Below are 20,735 nucleotides of genomic sequence, written 5' to 3'. Positions count from 1 at the left end.
GAGGTCCCAAGTCCTCTTAGCATTCAACATTTGAACATTCACTTGCCAGGATAAAAATTAGAGCCTGACGCATAGGTAGGTATAGAGGTTCAAAAATCAACAGAACCCAAACAGCATGGTATTGGTATAAAAACGGACACGCAGACCAATGGAATAGAATAGAGAACCCAGAAATAAAGCCACATACTTATAGACAACTGATCTTTGAGAAAGTCAACAAAGAACATACATTGAGGAAAGGAAACCTACTTCATAAATAGTGCTGCGAAAACTGGATATCCATATGCAGAAGAATGAAAGTAGACCCCTATCTCTTACCACATACAAAAATCAACTCAAAATGGATTAAAGACTTAAATGTAACACCTGAAACTATATAAAACTACCAAAAGAAATGCTTCAGGACATTGGTCTAGGCATAGATGTTTATAGCTAAGACTTTAAAAGCATAGGCAACAAAAAGAAAAATAGACAAACGGGACTATATTAAACTAAAAAGCTTCTGTGCAGCAAAGCAAACAATCAACAAAAAGACAGCCTGTAGAATGAGAGAAAACATTTGCACACTATTCATCCAACAAAGGACTAATATCCAAAATATACAAGGAACTCAAACAAACTCAAAAGCGAAGAAAACAAATAAATCCATTAAAAAGTGGGCAAAGGATCTGAACAGACATTTCTCAAAAGAAGACATCAAATGACCAGTTATATTAAAAAATGCTCAACATTACTAATCATCAGGGAAATGTAAATCAAAACCACAATGAAATATCATCACACCCTAGTTAAAATGATTATTATCAAAAAGACAAAAAAATAACAAAGGCTGGCAAGGATGCAGAGAAAAGGGAACTCTTATACACTGATAATGGGAATGCAAATTAGTACAAACATTGTGGAAAACTTTATGGAGGTTTCTCAAAACACTAAAAATAGAACTATCATATGATCCAGCAATCCCAATGGGTATTTATCCTAAGGAAAGGAAATCAGCGTATCAAAGGGATACTTGCACTCCCATTTTTATTGCAGTACAATTCACAATAGCCAAGAAATATGAACTCATCCTAAGTGTCCATCAGTGGATGAATGAAGAAGTGGTATACATACACGACAGAATACTATTCATCTATAAAAAAGAATGAAATCCTGTCATTTGTAGCAACATGGATGGAACTGGAGGTCATTAAGTTAAGTGAAACAAGCTGGGCACAGAAAGACAAATACCATGTTCTCACTCATATGTGGGAGCTCAAAAGTGGATCTCATGGAGATAGAGAGTACACTAGTGGTTACCTGAGACTAGGCAGGGTAGGAGGGAGGGGGGAATGAAGAGAGGTTGGATAATGGGTACAAAAGCATAGTTAAATAGAAGATATAAGACCTAGTGATCAATGGCATAGTAGGAAGACCACAGTTAAAAATAATTCATTGTATATTTCAAAATAGCTAGACAATTTGAAATGTTCCCAACACAAAGAAATGATAAATGTCTGAGGTAACGGATATCCCATTTACCCTGATTGGATCATTACAAATTGTATGAATGTATCAAAATATCACATGTACCTCATAAATATGTAAAATTATTTTGTATCAATTTTTAAAAATCAATGGAAAATTCAGAATTCTTGATAAAACACTAAAACCTCACTCATTTTCTTTAGGTTACGTGCCATTGAATCTGCTTATATTGATGTCAAGCCAGCTTGAGTAACTAACCTTATACCAAATTATGCTCTACAGCTAACAAGATTATAGCAAGATTTCAGTATGTTTCCATCCAATTTGCAATTTAACATTTATTACTTAAGTAACCTCAAGTTTCTCATCACTAAAATAGTTAATAGGAAGCTGAGGATTTAAATTATAGCATAATCAAAATTATATTTGTACATTATATTGTATATGAATGCTCATGTATACTTACTTATTTTCTCAAGCTCATTATTTTCTAGGACTATTTCCTTTTTCAGTGCAACTAAGATCATTTTGCTCAATAATGCTGAAGTACACAAATGGCTGGGAAGTGTCTTTGTATCTTGTTCCTTAAAATCTGTTTTGAAACACTCATAATTCAAACTCAGTCTTCCCTCTAAAAGAGGTCTATGTAACCACTGTGAAAAGAATACATTAAGCTGTATATAAAATCATTAGATACTTTAAATTATTTACTACTTATGCAATTCAGACAGGAAACAAAAATGAAGTTAACAGAATATCTAGTTTATTAGTAAAACCACAGAAACCTTGAAGTTTGATTTCCACTATAGGAAATTATCAACATGTGTATTTCTTTAAGACTCCTTAAGGATGGAACTGGGTCTTATTCACCTTTACCATGGCTACTGCCAGTGTCAAATGGTATCTTGCAAACAGCAAAGATCCACTATATGAGTGTTTAGAAACAAAAAGGCAAAGCAAGATACTCACTTCATTTACTTTTTTCCTTCCTCAGAATAACAATAAAATATCCAAGCCTGCATGAAATTCAAACTTCATAATGAGATATGCACTCTCCAATTTCAAAAATACCTGCATAGGAAGAGACTGTCTCATCTTTTCCCATTCACTGTTGCTTGGCATTACGCTTCCAATATAAACTCCCAGAAGATAAGAATCCTCACTGTCCAGAAGTGTATTTAGCAAATCATCGACAGCAGACAAGAGGACTTGAAGACTAAAAATAATGCAAAGTACTTAACTGTTATAGTTAAGACTAGTTTGAATACCCTAGTACATATTAAATACCCTACAATAGCTTATCTGAATAAAAAGAACAGATGACAATAAAAATAGAGGTAAGCGACTCCCTCTGGCCCAGACATAACACAATCAAATTGGGGATTTAATCCAATATTATAATTTGAAATCTCAGAATGAAGCGGACCTGACCAATTTCAGACCAGATATTTCTGAAATACAGCCACTTTATAAAATACAGCATGATCATTTGATGCAATCCCAATAGCCTCTGATGCAGTCTTTTCTGTTTTTATGTTTATCATATGAATTCAGGTGTAAGATATGCAATATATTTACAATTCAACACCTTAAAACAGTGGCTACCTGTCCCCAAAACATAAATAACCAAGAACAATTAGTATGTGTGGTGGCCATGAGAGGTTATGGTTACAATCCACAACAGCCTATGACAAAGGAATAGCATTATCACATCACTGACTACAAATTAGGAGTCCAGCAGGTATGTTATTACAAATCATTCTTCAATTAATTGACAGTTTAAATAGATGACCATTAAAGTGCTTTTGGAAAAATCTGTTTATGTGGATCTTCTCTTAGAGTCCTATAGATTTCTTATCCAATGAGTCATTTTTCATAGGTACTCACACTAATCATGGAATCTTATTTAAGGACACTAATCAAACATAAAAGAGACACTGTGACTGAGCACAAAAAGTTACCTTTTGATATCCAGAAATGAAGATTGAACTTGGTTCTTCAGCCACAGAGCAGACAAACGTAGGAAGGTACTCTCTTTATACGTATTGCCAGTTTGATGAATCAATAAATTTACACCAGAGAGCCAAGTATTTTTCAGTTTACAGATAAGAAAATCTAAAATCAAGATGTGAACAGGAATTTGTAATCTCACTAAATGAACCCTAATCAGTACAAAATGTCTGAAAGAACTCTGCAGATCTAAGATTTTTAAGATACCATTTAAAAAAGAAAACATAAAATTCAATTGCCAAAACAAAGTGACTCTGTCATAAACATGCAATAATACAAGCTAGCTTGTGCCATGTACATGTAAAACAGTAAGATGTTACAAGATTTTTTCTGTTCTGAATTTATTTACAAAAGAGTTGTTGTTTCAGAGATGTGAAAAAAATCATTACACCTTTTCCAGATAGAGAAGTTAGTAATAAAGAAAGGGTTGGGGGAGGAGAGCTCTCTATCAATAGCATTTTTTTATGGTCCTTTCATAAGTCTAAATTAGCAAAAAAGGCAAGAATATAGTCCTTAAAAAGATAATCTCAACTCTATTTTGATGTACACCAAGATTGATTTTTTTTTTACTATTAATATAATAAAGAGATGAGATATTATCCCCCTTTTGTGAATGAGGAAACTGAGGCATCAAGAAATTAAGCAATATCCCAGAGCTACTGAATGGAGGACCTAAGAATCCAACTCATCTATAATATTACAGCCCCTTCGAAATTTCCTTGATGTCAAGTCAGAACACTTTAGACATAATGTCTACATACATCTTTAACTTGGCTTCCTATACAAAAGTGTATAAGACAGTAGCCCTTTCCTTTAAATGCTTTAAATTTTCAAACACATTATGATTCAATTAATAAAACCTGGGCACTTACACTCACTATGAAGGTCAGAGCCGGAGATTCCCAACAAAACATTTGAGCAGTAGGCTATTACCTGGCAAATGCGTTTTTTCTTTGCTCTGAGCACATAACTGAAAGAGAGTTAATAATAAATCTTCAGATGATGGCATTAGCAAGCATCCTTTTGCTGAGCTGAAATAATTATAGGCCACATCACAGATAAAAGACACTGATGAGTCAGTATTTTCAGCTTCTGACAATTTCTTTGTTTTTGATAAAGTTTCATGAAGTTTAACAATAATTCTTTCAACATACACTTCTCCAATCAAGTAATCTAGAGGAAAAAAGTTCAAACAGACAAAAATTGAAAATATTAACAATGTGCTTTTAAATATTTTACTTAGGGTTAATAACTACATGGGTCTTTCTTTGCATTGTTTCTTTTTTTTTTTTTTTTTTTTTTGAGACAGAGTCTCACTCTGTTGCTCAGGCTAGAGTGAGTGCCGTGGCGTCAGCCTAGCTCACAGCAACCTCAAACTCCTGAGCTCAAGCGATCCTCCTGTCTCAGCCTCCCGAGTAGCTGGGACTACAGGCATGCGCCACCATGCCCGGCTAATTTTTTCTATATATATTTTTAGCTGTCCATATAATTTCTTTCTATTTTTAGTAGAGGTGGGGTCTCGCTCTTGCTCAGGCTGGTCTGGAACTCCTGAGCTCAAACGATCCGCCCACCTCGGCCTCCCAGAGTGCTAGGATTACAGGCGTGAGCCACCGCGCCTGGCCTTGCATTGTTTCTTAAAAAGTGTTTAAGTAACACAAAATTTTATCAACAAATCAATCCATTTTCTCACACATAAAAGCCTTTGGTTAAAAAAAACAGTTTTGAATTAAGCAGAAAACAGCAACTGTCTACATTAGTGAGCAACTTTGCTACATTCAAAACCCTTTAGAATATAAAGCTAAAAATATTAACTATCTTCTAAATTGTGCTAAAAAGGTTAATAAAAACTTAGGGTGCTTACAAAATTAAGATATTTGAATGAATAAATCTTGTTATTCTTGACCAATAATATGCAAACAGAGCACCATGGAATCTCTCCAAAAGGTAATAAGGATTATTTCCTATTATAAAACAAAAGCCATATTTTTCCTACCATTTTTAACATGTTGGGATAATACCAAGCTTAGAACAGTCCATCTTTCTGAGAAGTAGGATTCTGAAGATACTCTGGATTCCAAGTCCGTATTACAAAGATAATCTGCCAAGGTTACCATTTTCTTTCCAAGGATATCTCCTTTCAGCCAAGGAGCTACTAAAGCATGTTTATCTGAATTAGAACATGCCTAAAACCATAAAATTAAAGCGAAGATTAGAAGATGAGAAAGTATATCTAAATTTTATTTTAGACTCTAAAATATTACTTGTACCCATTATCTCCCTTCATCATTATAGCCCCCAACTCTACCCTCACTCCTCCTCCTCCTGAAGTTCTAGAAGACTGGTATCTTCCCAGTTCCCCACTAAACCTGGCTTATGCTCACTTCCATGCTTTGCTCATGTTATCTTCCCAACCATAAATATTCCCCCTCTCTTTTACTTATGAAAATCCCATCTATTCTTTGAAAATCAGTACAAATCCCACCTGCTTTATGGAGTCCCCCATCCACTCCAGCCCACAATGATCACTGCTTTTCTCTGAATTTCTAAAGCACTTACTGGATTGTATTATTATTTAAATGTTTCATCTGTGTATGTCTTGTCTTTCCAATGAGATTGTAAGTTCCTTGAGAGCAGAGACTGTCTTAAACTTCTTTGATACCTGCTATCAACACTGCAGATATGTTCAATGAATAATGAATGGATAAACTTTTGGAGGTAGACTTATAAATGCTCTATAGATATTAAATTTTTGTTCGTTAATTTTGCTAAAATTAATGTATAATAATGGTAAATTACTTCAATATGAACAATGGGATTTATTTCCCCAAATTTTCTGAAATAGTTACTGGGGCTAGGTATCTGACAGCAACTTGTTTATTTTCATGGGGTGGGGAAGCAAGGAAAAAAACTGTAAATTCTCCCCCAAAAGCATGCTGATCCATGTTCCCAGAGCTTCTTTTGCTTTAAGGGCTGAGAAGAAAGGAATTTGCAACTTGGTTCATTTCAAAGCAATCTGGAAGAAAAAAAAATCCAGGTGCAGATTGGGTAGTGCCTGAAAAACTGTTTTTCCTTTTATTTAAAAAATTGTAGGTAACCAGAACTTATATTTTAGTTCAAGCTTTACCACTAAACTAGCCTTATGACCTGGACAAATCTCTTAACCAACCTGTCCTTATCTGATTTGAAAACTGAAAAGATTAACTAGAAAACCTTTAAGGTCCTTTTCTGGTTCCAAAATTCGGGTCTGTTTTTTATTTGTTTGTTTTTAATGAAACTGACTTTAGGACTGTGCTCATAAAGTATTAGGTTTCATAAAACAAAAACTACTTTAGAGTTTAGATGGCTATAATATTGGCTTTCCTAATGTAGTTTACCAAATAAAACCAATCTATTCTATGGAATCCTGGTAGAAAAAATAAACTTCTCAATAAAATGTCTCTCATTCTTCTATCTTTCATTCTTCTATCTCTCATCTGGCCTCCCTGTTCCCTGAGACACAACAATATTGAAATTAGGCCAATAATAGCCCTACAATTGTCTCTAAGTGTTCAAGTGAAAGAAAGAGTCACACTTCTCTCACTGTAAATCAAAAGCTACAAATGATTACGTTAGTGAGGAAGGCATGTCAAGGCCAAGACAGGCCAAAAGCAAGGCCTCTTGGGACAAACAGCCAAATTGTGAATGCAAAGCGAAAGTGCTTGAATAAAATTAACAGTGCTACTCCAATGAACACAGGAATGGTAAGAAAGCAAAACAGCCTGTGGCTGATATGGAGAAAGTTTTAGTGATCTGGATAGGAGATCAAACCAACAACACCATTCCCTTTAGCCAAAGCCTAATCTAGAGCAAGGTTCTCTCTTCAATCCCTTGAAGGCTGAAAGAGGTGAAGAAGCTGCATGAGATTTAAGGGAAGAAGCTGTCTCCAGAACATAAAAGTGCAAGGTAAAGCAGCAAGTTATGATGGAAAATCAAGTTTCTAGAAGAACTACCTAAGATAATTGATGATGTTGGGCTAAACAGATTTTCAATGTTAACAAAAAAGCCTTCTACTGGAAGAAGATGCCATCTAGGACTGTCATTGCTAAAGAATCAATGCCTGGCTTCAAAGCTTCAAAGAACAGTCTGACTCTCTCATTGGGGGTTAATGCAGCTGGTGACTTTTGGTTGAGACCAATGCTCATTTCTCATTCCAAAAATCTTAGGGCCCTTAAGAATTACGCTAAATCTACTTTGCCCAAGCTCTGTAAACAGAACAACAAAGTCTAAATGACAGCACATCTGTTTACAGCATGGTTTACTGAGTATTTTAACTACACTGCTGAGACCTATTGCTCAGAAAAAAGATTCCTTTCAAACTATTACTACTCACTGACAATGCACCTGGTCACTTGACTCTGATGGAGATGTACAAGGAGATGAATGTTGTTTTCATGACTGATAAAACAACATCCATTCTGCAGCCCATGAATCAAGGAGTAATTTCAACTTTTCAAGTTTCATTATTTAAGGAATACCTTTCGTAAAGCTATAGTAGCCATAGATAGTGATTCTTCTGATGGATCTGGGAAAAGTCAATTAAAATCCTGGAAAGGATTCATCATTCCAGATGTCATCAAGAATACTCATGATTCATGGGAGGAGGTCAAAATATTAACATTAACAGGAGTTTAGAAGAAGTTGATTCTAATCCTAAAAGATGACTTAGAGGGAAGGGTTCATGACTTCCCTGCAGGAAGTCACTGCAGATGTGGTAGAATGAGGAAGAGAACTAGAATTAGAAGTGGAGCTGGAAGATGTGACTGAATTGCTGTAATCTCATAATAAAACTTGAACGGATGAGAAGTTGCTTCTTAAGGATGAGCAAAGAAAATGGTTTCTTAAGATAAAATCCACTCCTGGTGAAGATGCTGTGAACATTGTTGAAATAACAAAGGACTCAGAATAATACATAATTTAGTTGATAAAGCAGTGGCAATTTTGAAAGAAGTTCTATTGTGGGTAAAATGTTATCAAACAGCATCACATGCTACTGAGAAATCTTTCACGAAAGGAAGAATCAACTGTTGTGGCAAACTTCATTGTTGTCTTATTTTAAGAAATTGCTGTAGCCACAGCAACCTTCAGCAACCACTTCTCAATCAATCAGCAGCCACCAACATCAAGGCAAGACCCTTCACCAGAAAAACGATTACAACTTGCTGAAGGTTCAGATGATTGTTTGCATTTTTTGACAATGAAGAATTTTTAAATTAAGGTATGTACATTGTCTTTTTAGACATAATGCTATTGCATGCTTAACAGACTAAAGTATAGTGTAAACATAACTGTTATATGAACTGAAAAACCAAAAAATTCATGTGATTTACTTTATTGTGCTATTTATTGTGGTGGTCCGAAACTGAATCTGCAGTATCTCTGAGATAAGCTTGTATTTTAACGTATCTGTTGAAAGAATCTGTCCAGCTGTAAGGAAATGGGGAGGCTAGTGAGTCTTGTAAACACAGGAGGCAAACACTGGGTAAGAATTTCCAATACTGCTCAGGTAGAGGATAATCTAACAAACAGATGCCAGTATCTGAACTACATGGTAAATATGTTTCTAAGTTGGGAATGGATTTATCAGTCTACTCTTATCAAAATATTTACTCTGCCTGGTCTGATTCTAAGCTTATTAGGCAGCTTTCTGATAATTTGGCTTTTCATGTAGCTTGCCTACAGGGAGAGAAGGCACTAGATAAACTAATGCAAATGATGTGCCTACTAAGTTATAGTTCTCATTAAAAAATAATAAATTAACATTCTGTATTTATTTTGTAAAAACAAATTGTTGGGGGAAATGAGGAGTTATTGTTTAATGGATACAGAGTTTCAGTTTTGCAAGACGAAAAAGTTCTGGAAACTGCACAATAATATAAATATATTTAACATCATTGAACTGTACATTTAGAAATGGTTAATATGGTAAATTTTATGCTATGTATTTTTTACTACAATCTAAAAAATAGAAAAAAAGAAATTTGTAAATTCAAAAGTTACCTGTGTAAAATAATAAAAAAACACCTTTAAAAAAGATGAGGAATTTTAGGTAGCTAGTCATACTAACATTTCTATAGTTGGAAAAGTGTTACATATGTCATTTACATCTTCATTGGGAAAAAATACTTAAGCCATTTTAAAAATTTCTAAGTTGTTTATGTTTTTGATTTCTTTTTATTATTCTTATCGTTGATTTGTTTAGTCAAATGGATTTAGTGAAGTGTGAATACATAAAGGCTGGAAGATTTAAATTTGCCTACATAGCATTCCAGAGTAGAGAAAACTTAATTTCCTGATGTGTTGTACCCAAAGCTAGAACCATGCAATCCATTTCTACAAAAGAAAAAGTAACTAGGAGAAGAGCAGAAACCTGTAGCCTTAATTAAAAGATAATAAAAGGTTCAGATCTGCCTTTGTTATCTGCTAGGGAGGAAACACTGGATCTTCCAGAACCTGTTTCATTCTTCCCTAATATTCCTAACTAAAAAACAATACTATAGAAAGGCAAAGATCAAATGTCTTACCAAATTATGGGAAGAAAGTTACAATAATAAGGGAGTTCTCTAAGATAGATACCTGACTACTTTGACCAGATTTTGTGTGTGAATATGACTATAGTTTTAATTTTTCTATACCCATAAACACAAAAAAGAAAAAGAAAAAAAATCCTTAAAATACCTTTTCAATAATCTGGAGAAGAGAATTCCATTTCAGGTCCACCTGAAAGAAGAAAAAGAGAAATAATCTGTTAGAATGAACAGCAAAGCTTTTTTTCTTTGATTTTTTTTTTTTTTAAACACATTGCCACACTAGAAAAAAATTTTTTTTCCTTGGGACCACGGTGTTTTATTATGAAAACAGAATAAAAATTCCAAAAACAAAACAATCCTTTCTAACTTAATGAAAAATTTATTTTTTATTGTTTTCTGTACATGAATTATATGCAACTTGAAAAATAGTTCATCCAGCTCCCAAGGTGAAGAGACATATGAGTTACATATGCTTCATAAGGCCCCGGGCTCAAAACTAGCATAAGTTAAATACAACTCACATAGCAGTTAATGTGTTAAAGATGGTCTTGTTATATTACCTAGGCTAGTCTTGAACTCCTAGACTCAAGTGATCCACCTGCCCCAGCCTCCTGAGTAGTTAGGACTACAGGCACATGCCAAAGAGGCCAGCTAAAACTTTTAAAAAGGAAATGAAGTCCCCATGTAATCAATACAAAACTAAAACTTTTTTAGCTAGTCCAACTTTAGAAAAGTATGAACCAAAAGAACTCACCCTTTTATTACCAAGCTTCTGTCAACTTGGTACTCATGAACATCTCCCTAGCAGCCTCGAATACTTCTTAAATCACAATCAAGAATACACTGCTTGTTTTTAAATTGACATTCATAGTGAAGAAACAATCCAAAAACAACCCCTATGTGAGCTCATTCTACTCATCTATAATAAAAATAGTTTAAAAAGATATATAACAATAATACCTCAGTTAGATCATCCAAGACATCTTTTCTTTCCATGTCATTGTCACAGCAACGAAGGGCACTGTACAAAATGTCTACCAGGAAACCAGCATCCTTCCTTTGGTCTTCATTTAGCCAACCTATTAGTTTCTGGTATAAAAACTGCACTGCAGGATTTTTTTGTGCAAGTCTGGCTATTTCAAGAGGTTTGGCTTTGACAGTACTCTGTTTTTCATCACCAAGAAGCATTTTAAATACTTCACTTGAAGAAAAGGAGTCAAGCAGAGTAGAAAGAAATCTTAGATGTTGCTCAGACTTTTGTTCATTGACATAATTAATACTCATCTCTGCAAGTTTACAGACTAAGTCTTCCAAAGGTTTTTTCCTTAAAGGAGACAAAAGGTCTGAAGAATTATGATTGAGAGAAGGTTCCGGCGTTAATTCCATGCCTCCACTGTTCTCTCCTTCTGAGGATACACACTTTTCATTCTCCTTATCAGTTTCGGGTATCTCATCAGCAAATCTAACCCTACCATTTTTTTTTTTATTTGACTTCAACGAGCTCTTTGGCTTCTGAAGGACCTGTAATAGGTTTGACACACCTAAAATGGACTCAACATCAGCTTCTGGTTCATTGACTTTCTCCACACAGATGTCTGATAGTCTTTCCCAGAAATGTAGCAGTACATTCTTCAAGTTGTGAGCTGTTTTATCATCTTTTTCCATGTCTGCTTTGGCTTCCCAGGAACTCAAAGTTTCTGCTAAATGGTTAAATAGCTGCCCATGTTGCAATCCTGGGTCTTTGAGGACTGCATCAATAAAAGGGATCAACTGAAAGAGAAGGTGTAATATTATAAAATATATATTAGGTCTTTGACCCCTGTTTCCTGGCACACAACCCTCAAATCCTTGGAATCTCCAAAGGGATGTCTTTTTGTATGCTAACAGGTTGACTGATGGCTGGCAGCCTCTAGGTTGCCTAAAATGGGGGCTAGTCATCAGAAAGACCAAGGCAGGATTAAAGGGTTGGGACTTGCAGTATCACCCCAACCTCTAGAAAAGGAGAGGGGCTGAAGGTTAAGTTGATCAGCAATGGCCAATAATTTAATCAATCGCATCTAGTAGTAAAGCCTCCATGAAAACACAAAAGCACAGGCAGGGTTCAAGGAGCTTCCAGATAGCTGAATATGTGGCGGTTCCTGGAGGGTGGAGTGCCAGAGAGGACATGGAAGTTCAACACCCCTTCGCATACCTCATGCTATGCATCTGTATCCTTTGTAATATCCTTTATAATAAACTGGTAAACATTAAGTTGTTTTCCTGAGATCTGTAAGCCACTCTAGTAAATTGAATGAACTCAAGGAGAGGGTCATGGGATACCTGATTTATAGCCAGTCAGTCAGAAGCACAAGTAAAACAACCTGGAGCGTGTGATGGCATTGCAAGTCGGGGAAAGTCTTGTGGGACTCAGCCCTCAACCTGTGGGATCTGACACTAAGATCCAGATAGAGTCAGAACTGAATTAGAGGATACCCAGCTGGTGTCTGCTGCAAAATTGTTTGTTTGTTTGGTGGGGAGAAATCCCCAAACATTTGGTCACAGAAGTCTTCTGTGTTGATTGTTACGGTGTGAAAGTAGAGGAAAAGCAGTCTGTGTTTTTTCCACTGACAGAGGTAAAAAATTATATTAAGTTTAGTCTTCAGAAGAAATAAAATTTAAACAAGGTATTAGTAAAACACTAATTAGTAAAACACTAAAAATTACATATTTAATAATTGAAAAACATAAATTTTCCCCCAGAACTCTAAAAAAAGTTAACTTGAAGATCACTTTCATATCATATAAAGATTTTAATGGTTTTACCACATTTCATCAGAATTATTCTTTTTTATGATATAACAGACTAAGATTCTTCGTCATTACCAAATAATCCAGTTTTCTTTTCATCTTCTGGACTTATTCAAGTTTGTTTCTTTTCTGCCTTAATTATTGGCAAATCTAAGATATGAGACTATAAACCAGTATGAAAGAAACCTAGGGTCCACAGTATTCAGAACCCTTTTTCCTAAACTACAAAGATAAAAGAAGTTAACTGTCTGAGACATCAACTAGGATCTGGGCTTTTATAATCTCAATAATTTTTTTACTGTAAAGGATCATATTCCATAACCTGTTCTCACCTCTGGTTCTAAAAGCTAAGCCCCACTGTTCAAAAAGCATAAATACATTTCATTATTTTTTAAGCAACAAGATGATTATTGCATGATTTAAACTTAATGCAAAAGATCACAAATAACATCTTCCAAACTGTTTTTATCACATCTTCTAAAACTGGGTTTTTACATCCAAATACTGACTCAGGCGTTATATAATGCTAGCAACTGAAAGTATAGAATTTTTATCTGGTCAGAAATGCACATTATTCAATTTGTAAACTACAAAAATAGAATGTTTACAATGAAGGCTAATTACTGAAAATGGCAACAAGACACAATGAGCTTGATTCTTCACAGTCACTATGTAAAGACACTGAAGATTTTCACATCATAAATACCTGATCACTGACGAGCATCTGTTCAATCTCTTCCTCACCTAAATTTTGCTGCATTATAAAACGTAAGCATTCAAAATAAGCAGATATTACTGCTGAGCACTCTGAAAAGCTGGTTTTTGTTCTCTCTGTTGACAGCCTAAAAAATAATAAATAACTGTGGATTACTCTTCATGAAGAACAAAATAAAAACTCAGAATCACCAAAATAAAGACATTGAAAAGGCATCATACCAGAAGAAGAGGATTTTTGAAAATAAATTCTTAAACTAAAAACTAAGAACAACCAACCAAAATACATACAGCCCAATGAGAACATGAACTTGAGAAACTATGGAAAAAAATCATTTTCAAAAATGTACCAGTGGCAAGGCATGGTGGCTCATTGCTGTAATGCCAGCACTTTGAGGCCAAAGTGGGGAGATCACTCAAGCCTGAGAGCTTGAGACCAGCCTGGGCAACATAATGAGTTCCCATCTCTACTTTTTTTTTAAAAAAAAAAAGCATCAGGAAAAGATAAGCAATATTTGTTTTCTATTCATGGACCAATCCACCTGCAAATTTGAAAGAGATGACTTAAATAAAGATAATGGCATATCTCACTGCATAATCTCAGGGGAAAAAAAGATAATGATATACTGAAAAAGAATTTTTAATCATTAAAAAAAACTGTGTATCTTTTAAGTTCAACAAATGCACTGAAATCGTTTTTTAAGTATGAATTTAAATACCTATAATATTTAACTTTATGGAAGTTTTAAAAACTTCACTGGCTCATTTTCTACATTTGGGCATTTGTATTTATCAACATAAAAAATAGCTCATTTGACAAATGGCCTATTTCCAATAACAGTCTCACTTTATTTACCTAACTTTTTGCTGTGTACTACCACTGAAACACCTTGACAGTACTCAAGAATACCAACTGCAATTCTCTGAAAACTCTGCAAGTGTTTAATGAACAGCAAAACAATCTGAAGAAATTTAAATAAGAAAGAAAATGAGTATAAAAATAAGAAAATCTCTTCTGCTTTAAAAATCAAAAATATAAATTCCTTACCCTGCAACTAGAGAGGTGAGGAAATTTCTGAAGAAATCCAACTTTGGATCTGTGATGGACTGAGGGAGTTTGCTGATGAATGGCAGAAGATATGGATATATAACAGTAGCCAGACCCCGACCACCTTCACGAACCACAGTTGACAGCTTGGGAAACACGCTTTTTTTTGCATTTACATGAAGCCAACAGTCCTACCCAAAGAAAAAATTGCAATAGTAATTAGAGATCATAATTTTCCCAATTAAGAGAGAAGACATATAGGCTCTCAAAAGTAAAAAAAAAAAAAATCAAGTATTTTACTTAAAGAGGTTAAAATCTCTCGCAATCATTAAAACCACAACTCTGAAATTACAAATGTGTTATACACAATAATCACGTATTCCACATGTTTACAGGACAATATTGATCAGAACTAATTACTTAACTTAAAGGATTTCTATAAAACTGTTTTCCAAAGGGACTGTATTTCATCTTAAATATAAGATTCAGATATGCTGACTGCATTGGGCCACATGAGGTTTAGAGAATAATTAATACTGGCTAAACAAAGTCAAATAAAAACTCTATGCCATTTTAGTCAGTTTAACACTTACGCCAAGTTTGGATTAAGTATTTTACTTCCGAGAAAACATCTTCCCAATAAGATTGAGATATTATTACCTGATGGGCTCTCTCTCGTATGATACCTAAGGGTTCTAAAATACTACTAGGAAGACAACTATCCTCCAGTGAATAAATGTGGCTCTTTTACATACCTCAATAGTTGTAAGTGTATAAAGTACAGCTTCCCAGAGAGCTGGGCAGACAATCGGGTCACTGTCATCAATGCTAAGTAGGACTGATGGGCTCACTTTGGATGCTTCCTCTTTCATCAACTGTGGAATGCGCTGGCACAAAGCAGAAACTAACTCAAAATAAGCTGAGCGAATCTAAAAGAAGAAATGCAAAGCTGAATTAAATTAAATCCTAGTAAAGCTTGATAAGATTTTTTTTATTTATGGTAATGGCAGATTATTCACACTAATCCTCCCGCTAATAAAATTAAAATAGCTAGAAAAAAATACTTTTAAAAATCTTTTTAAGAGTATTAAAGGGCTGAAAAGGTATTAGGAATTACCAAAACAAAAGTGAAGGCAGAAAGAATTAATTCAACTTTTTCTTTGGCTAAAGCAAACACAAATCCTCTTTAGTGGCAGAAGCCTTCATTCAGGGACTCCATTATAGTCAAACAAACAAAAAAATAAAACATCATGAGCCACAACCAGCAGAAACAAAAGATAGCACAGAGATCTGAGACTTTAAATCTTAGAATTATCAGTGACAAACCCCAGAACAAAATGTTTATTATATTTAAAAAAACAAAAGTTTAAAGATACCTGCAGGTAAATGGATCCTAGAAAAAGCATAGTAGATCTGAAAAAGAATCAAGCACTATTCCTAAAATAAATATATTAGTAAATAAATTAAAACTTAAAGCTCAATTCACAATTTAAGAGCAGTGGTATAATCTGAATGTGCCCCCCCCAAATCCATATGTTGAAAATTAATTACAATGTGATAGTATTAAGAAGTGAGGACTTTGAGAGGGGATCAGGTCTTGAGGGCACCACCCTAATGAATGGGATTAGTGCCTTTATAAAAGGGCTTGAGAGAGCAAGTTTGCCCCTTCTGCCACATGAGGACACAGTAAGGAGGTGCATCTCTGAAGCAGAGAAAACAAGCCCTCACCAGGGCTTGCTGGCACCTTAATCTTGGACTTCTCAGCCTACAGACCGTGAGAAATAAATTTTTATTATTTAAAAATTACCCAGTATAGTCGTCCCTTAGTATCCATGGTAAATTAGTTCCAGGATGCCCCTCATCCCAACACAGGTTCATTCATAATAGAGATACTTAGCAAACTCATAATAAAAATGAAATTCTTAAACCTTATGAAATCTACAGCAAGCATCATACCTAACATTAAACTATTTCCATTAAAGTCAGGAATAAGAAAAGGATGTCTGCTATCACCACCTAGAGGACCTTGTCCATTTTCTGTTGCTTATAACAGAATACCTCAAACTGGGTAATTCATAAAGAAAAGGAATTTATTTCTTAAATTCCCAGAGTCTGGGAAGTCCAAGGTTGAAGTGGTACAGCTGATGAGAGCCATCCCAAGGCAGCACAGGAGATCACATGGCCAGTGGGCTGAGCATGGTAGCTCACGTCTGTCTTCTTACAAAGCCACCATTCCCATTCCAACCCATTAATCCATTAACCCATGAATAGATGAATCCATTCAAGAGGGCAGAGCCCTCCTGATCCAATCACCTCTTAAAGGCCTCACCTTTCGATACTGCCACGTTGGGGATTAAGTTTCAACATAAGTTTTGAAGGAGACAAACATTCAAACTGTAGAAGATCTAATCAATACAAAAAACAAGGAAAAAAATTGGAAAGGCACCCAAATAACTATCTATAATTGTAGCAATATAACTAGCTAGAAAAAAAGCTAAAGTCAAAATACTAGAACTAATAGGAGTTTGGAAGAGTTGCTGGATATAAAATTAACATACAAAGGCATAGCATGCCCGTATACCAACAGAAACAGAATAGAAAATGTAATCAAAAATGAAATAGCAACAAAAACCATAAAGACATGTTCACTGTGGAGAATATTACAAACCATTATTCTAGGATGCAAAAGACCTATTAACCAAAAGAATTTTTAAAAAGAACATGGAAGTTTTCAACACAATATAAAAGAGTAATAATCAAGAGAGTATGGTATTGATATAAGGACAGACATATAGATTAATGGAACAAAACAGAGAGTACAAAATCAAAATTCCACATATATGGCAAGTGAATTCTGACAAAGGTGCCAGACTGAGGACAAGATAGTCTTTCAACACCTAGATACCTATATGACAAAAAAAAAAAAAAAAATTAATTTTGACCCTCACCTTCACTCTATACAGAAAAATTAACTCTAAATGCACCACATACACCTAGACTACAAAACTTCTAAAATAAAATATGTAACATCTTCATGAAATCCTGATGTAAGTAAAGATTTCTTAGATATCAAAAGCACAAACCATAAAAGAAAAAAATAATAAATTAGACTTCATCAAAATTAAAACATCCACTCTTCAAAAACCATTAACAAAATGAAAAGGCAAGGCACAGACTAGAAGAAATTATTCATGATACTTTGACAAAATACTTCTATTCAGAAAAAATACAGGACACTTATAACTCAAAAATAAAAACCAAAATACAATTTAAAAATGGACAAAAAGATATGAAAGCCTGATAAATCAATTCTCCTAAAAGAACAGCTATAGGTTCTGTGGACAAAACATAAAAAAACTACTACCTGATAGCACTAGAGACTGAAATACAGAAACAATTTAGAGGAGAATTAAACTAGAAGAAAGTGATCCATATAGACTGAGTGCCCAATTTTTGCAGCTTTGCCTGAAGATGGCTGCAGTCACCACCACAAAGGCATAGGGTCAGCTACAACTCCAATGGAAAGACTGACATCTTTCTAGTCAGAGGAACTAGAAGAACCAGGAAAAGCAGCCCAGGATAACCAGGGTTACAGGAAAGTGAGGAAGAACTCTAAAAAGGAGAGAGATAGAGAAGGGAACCCCCATATTCTGTGTTTAAACAGCCTAAATCAACAGCTGATCTCTGACCATCCATGTATAGAATAAACTGAAAGCAGCTTAAAGCTAACACTTATAAAAACTGAACTGAGAGCTAAGCCATTGTCCACCACAAGCATGAGAGTTTGGTATGAGTCTAACCAAGTTAACTGCCTGTGAACACAAAAATATCAACATCCGTTGGATCGCTATAAAAGAATCCAGTCTCCAAAACGTAACATTCACAATGTTCAGTATACACCGAAATTACTCAACCAAGAGCCAGGAAAATGTGATCTCATCTCAAGGAATACGACAGTTAACTGGTGCCAATCCCAAAATAACCCAGATATTATCAGATAAGGACTTTAAAACAGCTACTATAATTGTACTCAATGAGATAAAAGAAAACATTAATAGGTTAAGGATAAATGGGAAAAAAATAGGCAATCTCATCTAAGAAACAGAAAATACAAAAACTAAGTAGAAGTTCTAGAAATAAAAAATATAATACATAAAATAAAAAATGAGCAAAAGATCTGGACAACTCAAAAAAGAAAATATACAAGTAGCCAATAAACACATTAAAAGATGTTCAACATTAGTCATCAGGGAAATGCAAATTAAAACCACAATAAGAAACCTCTACTCCAGAGGTCAGTAAACATTTCCTATAAAAAGCCAAGTGTAAATATGTTAAGCTTTGCAGACCATATGGTCTCTGTTGCAAATACCCAGCTCTGCTTTGTAGCAGGAAAGTAGCCATAGACAATACATAAAACTATTTACAAAAACAGATGCTAGATTTGACCCACAAGCTATATTATAGTTTGCAACCCCAGGTCTTATACACAGAAAATGACTTAAATTAAAGTGACCGACAATACCAAACATGAGGATATGGAGCAAATAAAAATCTCACACATTGCTGGTGAAATAGTATTACCACTTCAGAAAATAGCTTAGTAGCTTCCTATAAAGTTAAAAATATGTTTAGCATAATGACACTTCAACTCCTCTCCTTACCCAAGAAAAATAAAAATGTATGTCCATACAAAAAACTAAGCAATAGAATGGAATGGACTACTGATAAACAACATGAATGACTCTTAAAAACATGCTGAGCAAAGAAGCTAGATACAGAGTAAGGTATAGACCCATTTATATGAAACCATAGGACAGACAAAGCTAATCTGTAGTGACAGTAAGCAGATGAATGATTGCCTAGGGTAAAGGAAGAGGATGACTTGGAAGGACACAATAAACCTATTTTGGCTGAAAAAAAATATTCTATTTCTTGATTGTAGTGGTTACATGGATATGCATACATGTAAATGGATGTAAATACCTGTCAAAAACAAACTGTACACCTAATATGGCCACATTTTATAGGACTGTGTGTAAATTATACCTCAATAAAGTTGATTTTTAAAAAGTATTGTAGGTTATTATTATTGTATTGGAATTCAGGGCCACCCTGTCACAAGAAAACACAGCACAGGGGACAATACGGCCGGTGGCCACATAGTGAGGGACATTTAGATCATACCGGCCAAAGGGAAATCCTCCACCCCAGATGAGCTAGCCTCACCACCAGCTGAGAAAAAGTGGCCTGGGGCCCAGAATAAATTCACAAGGCAGTCAGGCCACAAAGGCTGCAGTCCTTGGGCAATTCCTACAGCTGTGCTGGCTCAGAGCCAGTGGACTTGGGGTGTATGTGACCCAGTGAGACACCAGGTATGGTAGCCAAGCCAGTGCCTGGGTCACCCCTCTCCCAACTCCAGGCAGTGCAATGCAGAAAAAGGTTTTTTCCACTTGGAGAAAGGAAAGGGAAGAGTTCAGAGGACTTTGTTTTGCAACCTGGGTTCCAGCTCAGCCACAGTAAAATAAAGTACCAAGCAGACTCCTAGGAGTCCCTGATTCTGGGACTTAGTTCATAGATGACATTTCTAGACCACCGTGGGCCAGAAGGAAACATGCTGCCCTGAAGGGAAGGACCCAGGCCTGGCAGGATTCACTACCTGCTGACTAAAGAGCTCTTGGGCTTTGAATAAACATCAGAAATAGCCAGGCAACAGTCACTGAGCTTTGGGTGAGACTAGGCTGGCTTCACGTGTGATCTGGCACTGAAGGCCATGAAGGAGTGCCCACATCACACTTCCCCCAACTCCAGCAGCCCAGCATAGAGTGAGGGAAGAGAGTGAAAGACTCTGTCTGGTAATCCAGGGAATTCTCCCTTATCTTACCCAAGTTCACCAAGGCAGTACCAACAGGAGTCTACAAGAGTCACAGAATTACTGGGCTTGGGGATTCCCCAGTGCTACAGCTGCTGTGACCAAAGACAGATCACAACACTCAATTCCCTCTGAATATCTGGAAAGCCTTCTCAAGAAGGGCTGTTCAAACAAGCCCAGAATGCAAAGATTAGAATAAATACCTGACTCTTTGATGCCCAGATGTCTATGAACATCCGCAAGCATCAAGACCTCCAGGAAAACAAGAGCT

At 35.3% G+C, this 20,735-nt stretch overlaps 1 protein-coding gene across 2 annotated transcripts in view; it reads right to left on the bottom strand.

Moving 5' to 3' along the window:
• Positions 1-20,735, bottom strand: part of LTN1 (listerin E3 ubiquitin protein ligase 1) — a 61,463-nt gene that overhangs the window by 20,913 nt on the left and 19,815 nt on the right. The window contains exons 7-16 of one of the 2 annotated variants that reach the window (XM_069472409.1): positions 15,348-15,521; positions 14,593-14,783; positions 13,537-13,672; positions 11,004-11,813; positions 10,192-10,233; positions 5,471-5,660; positions 4,411-4,650; positions 3,429-3,582; positions 2,539-2,683; positions 1,934-2,120 (exon numbers count right to left, since the gene is read on the bottom strand). In XM_069472409.1, the coding sequence (XP_069328510.1) occupies positions 1,934-2,120; positions 2,539-2,683; positions 3,429-3,582; positions 4,411-4,650; positions 5,471-5,660; positions 10,192-10,233; positions 11,004-11,813; positions 13,537-13,672; positions 14,593-14,783; positions 15,348-15,521 (2,269 nt within the window). The remainder of the gene's footprint in view (positions 1-1,933; positions 2,121-2,538; positions 2,684-3,428; positions 3,583-4,410; positions 4,651-5,470; positions 5,661-10,191; positions 10,234-11,003; positions 11,814-13,536; positions 13,673-14,592; positions 14,784-15,347; positions 15,522-20,735) is intronic. The other variant, XM_069472410.1, reaches the window with a different exon arrangement.

This window comes from Eulemur rufifrons, chromosome 7 (assembly GCF_041146395.1).
Source record: "Eulemur rufifrons isolate Redbay chromosome 7, OSU_ERuf_1, whole genome shotgun sequence".
Taxonomy (NCBI): domain Eukaryota; kingdom Metazoa; phylum Chordata; class Mammalia; order Primates; family Lemuridae; genus Eulemur; species Eulemur rufifrons.
This window is presented reverse-complemented; position numbering and strand designations above follow the sequence as displayed.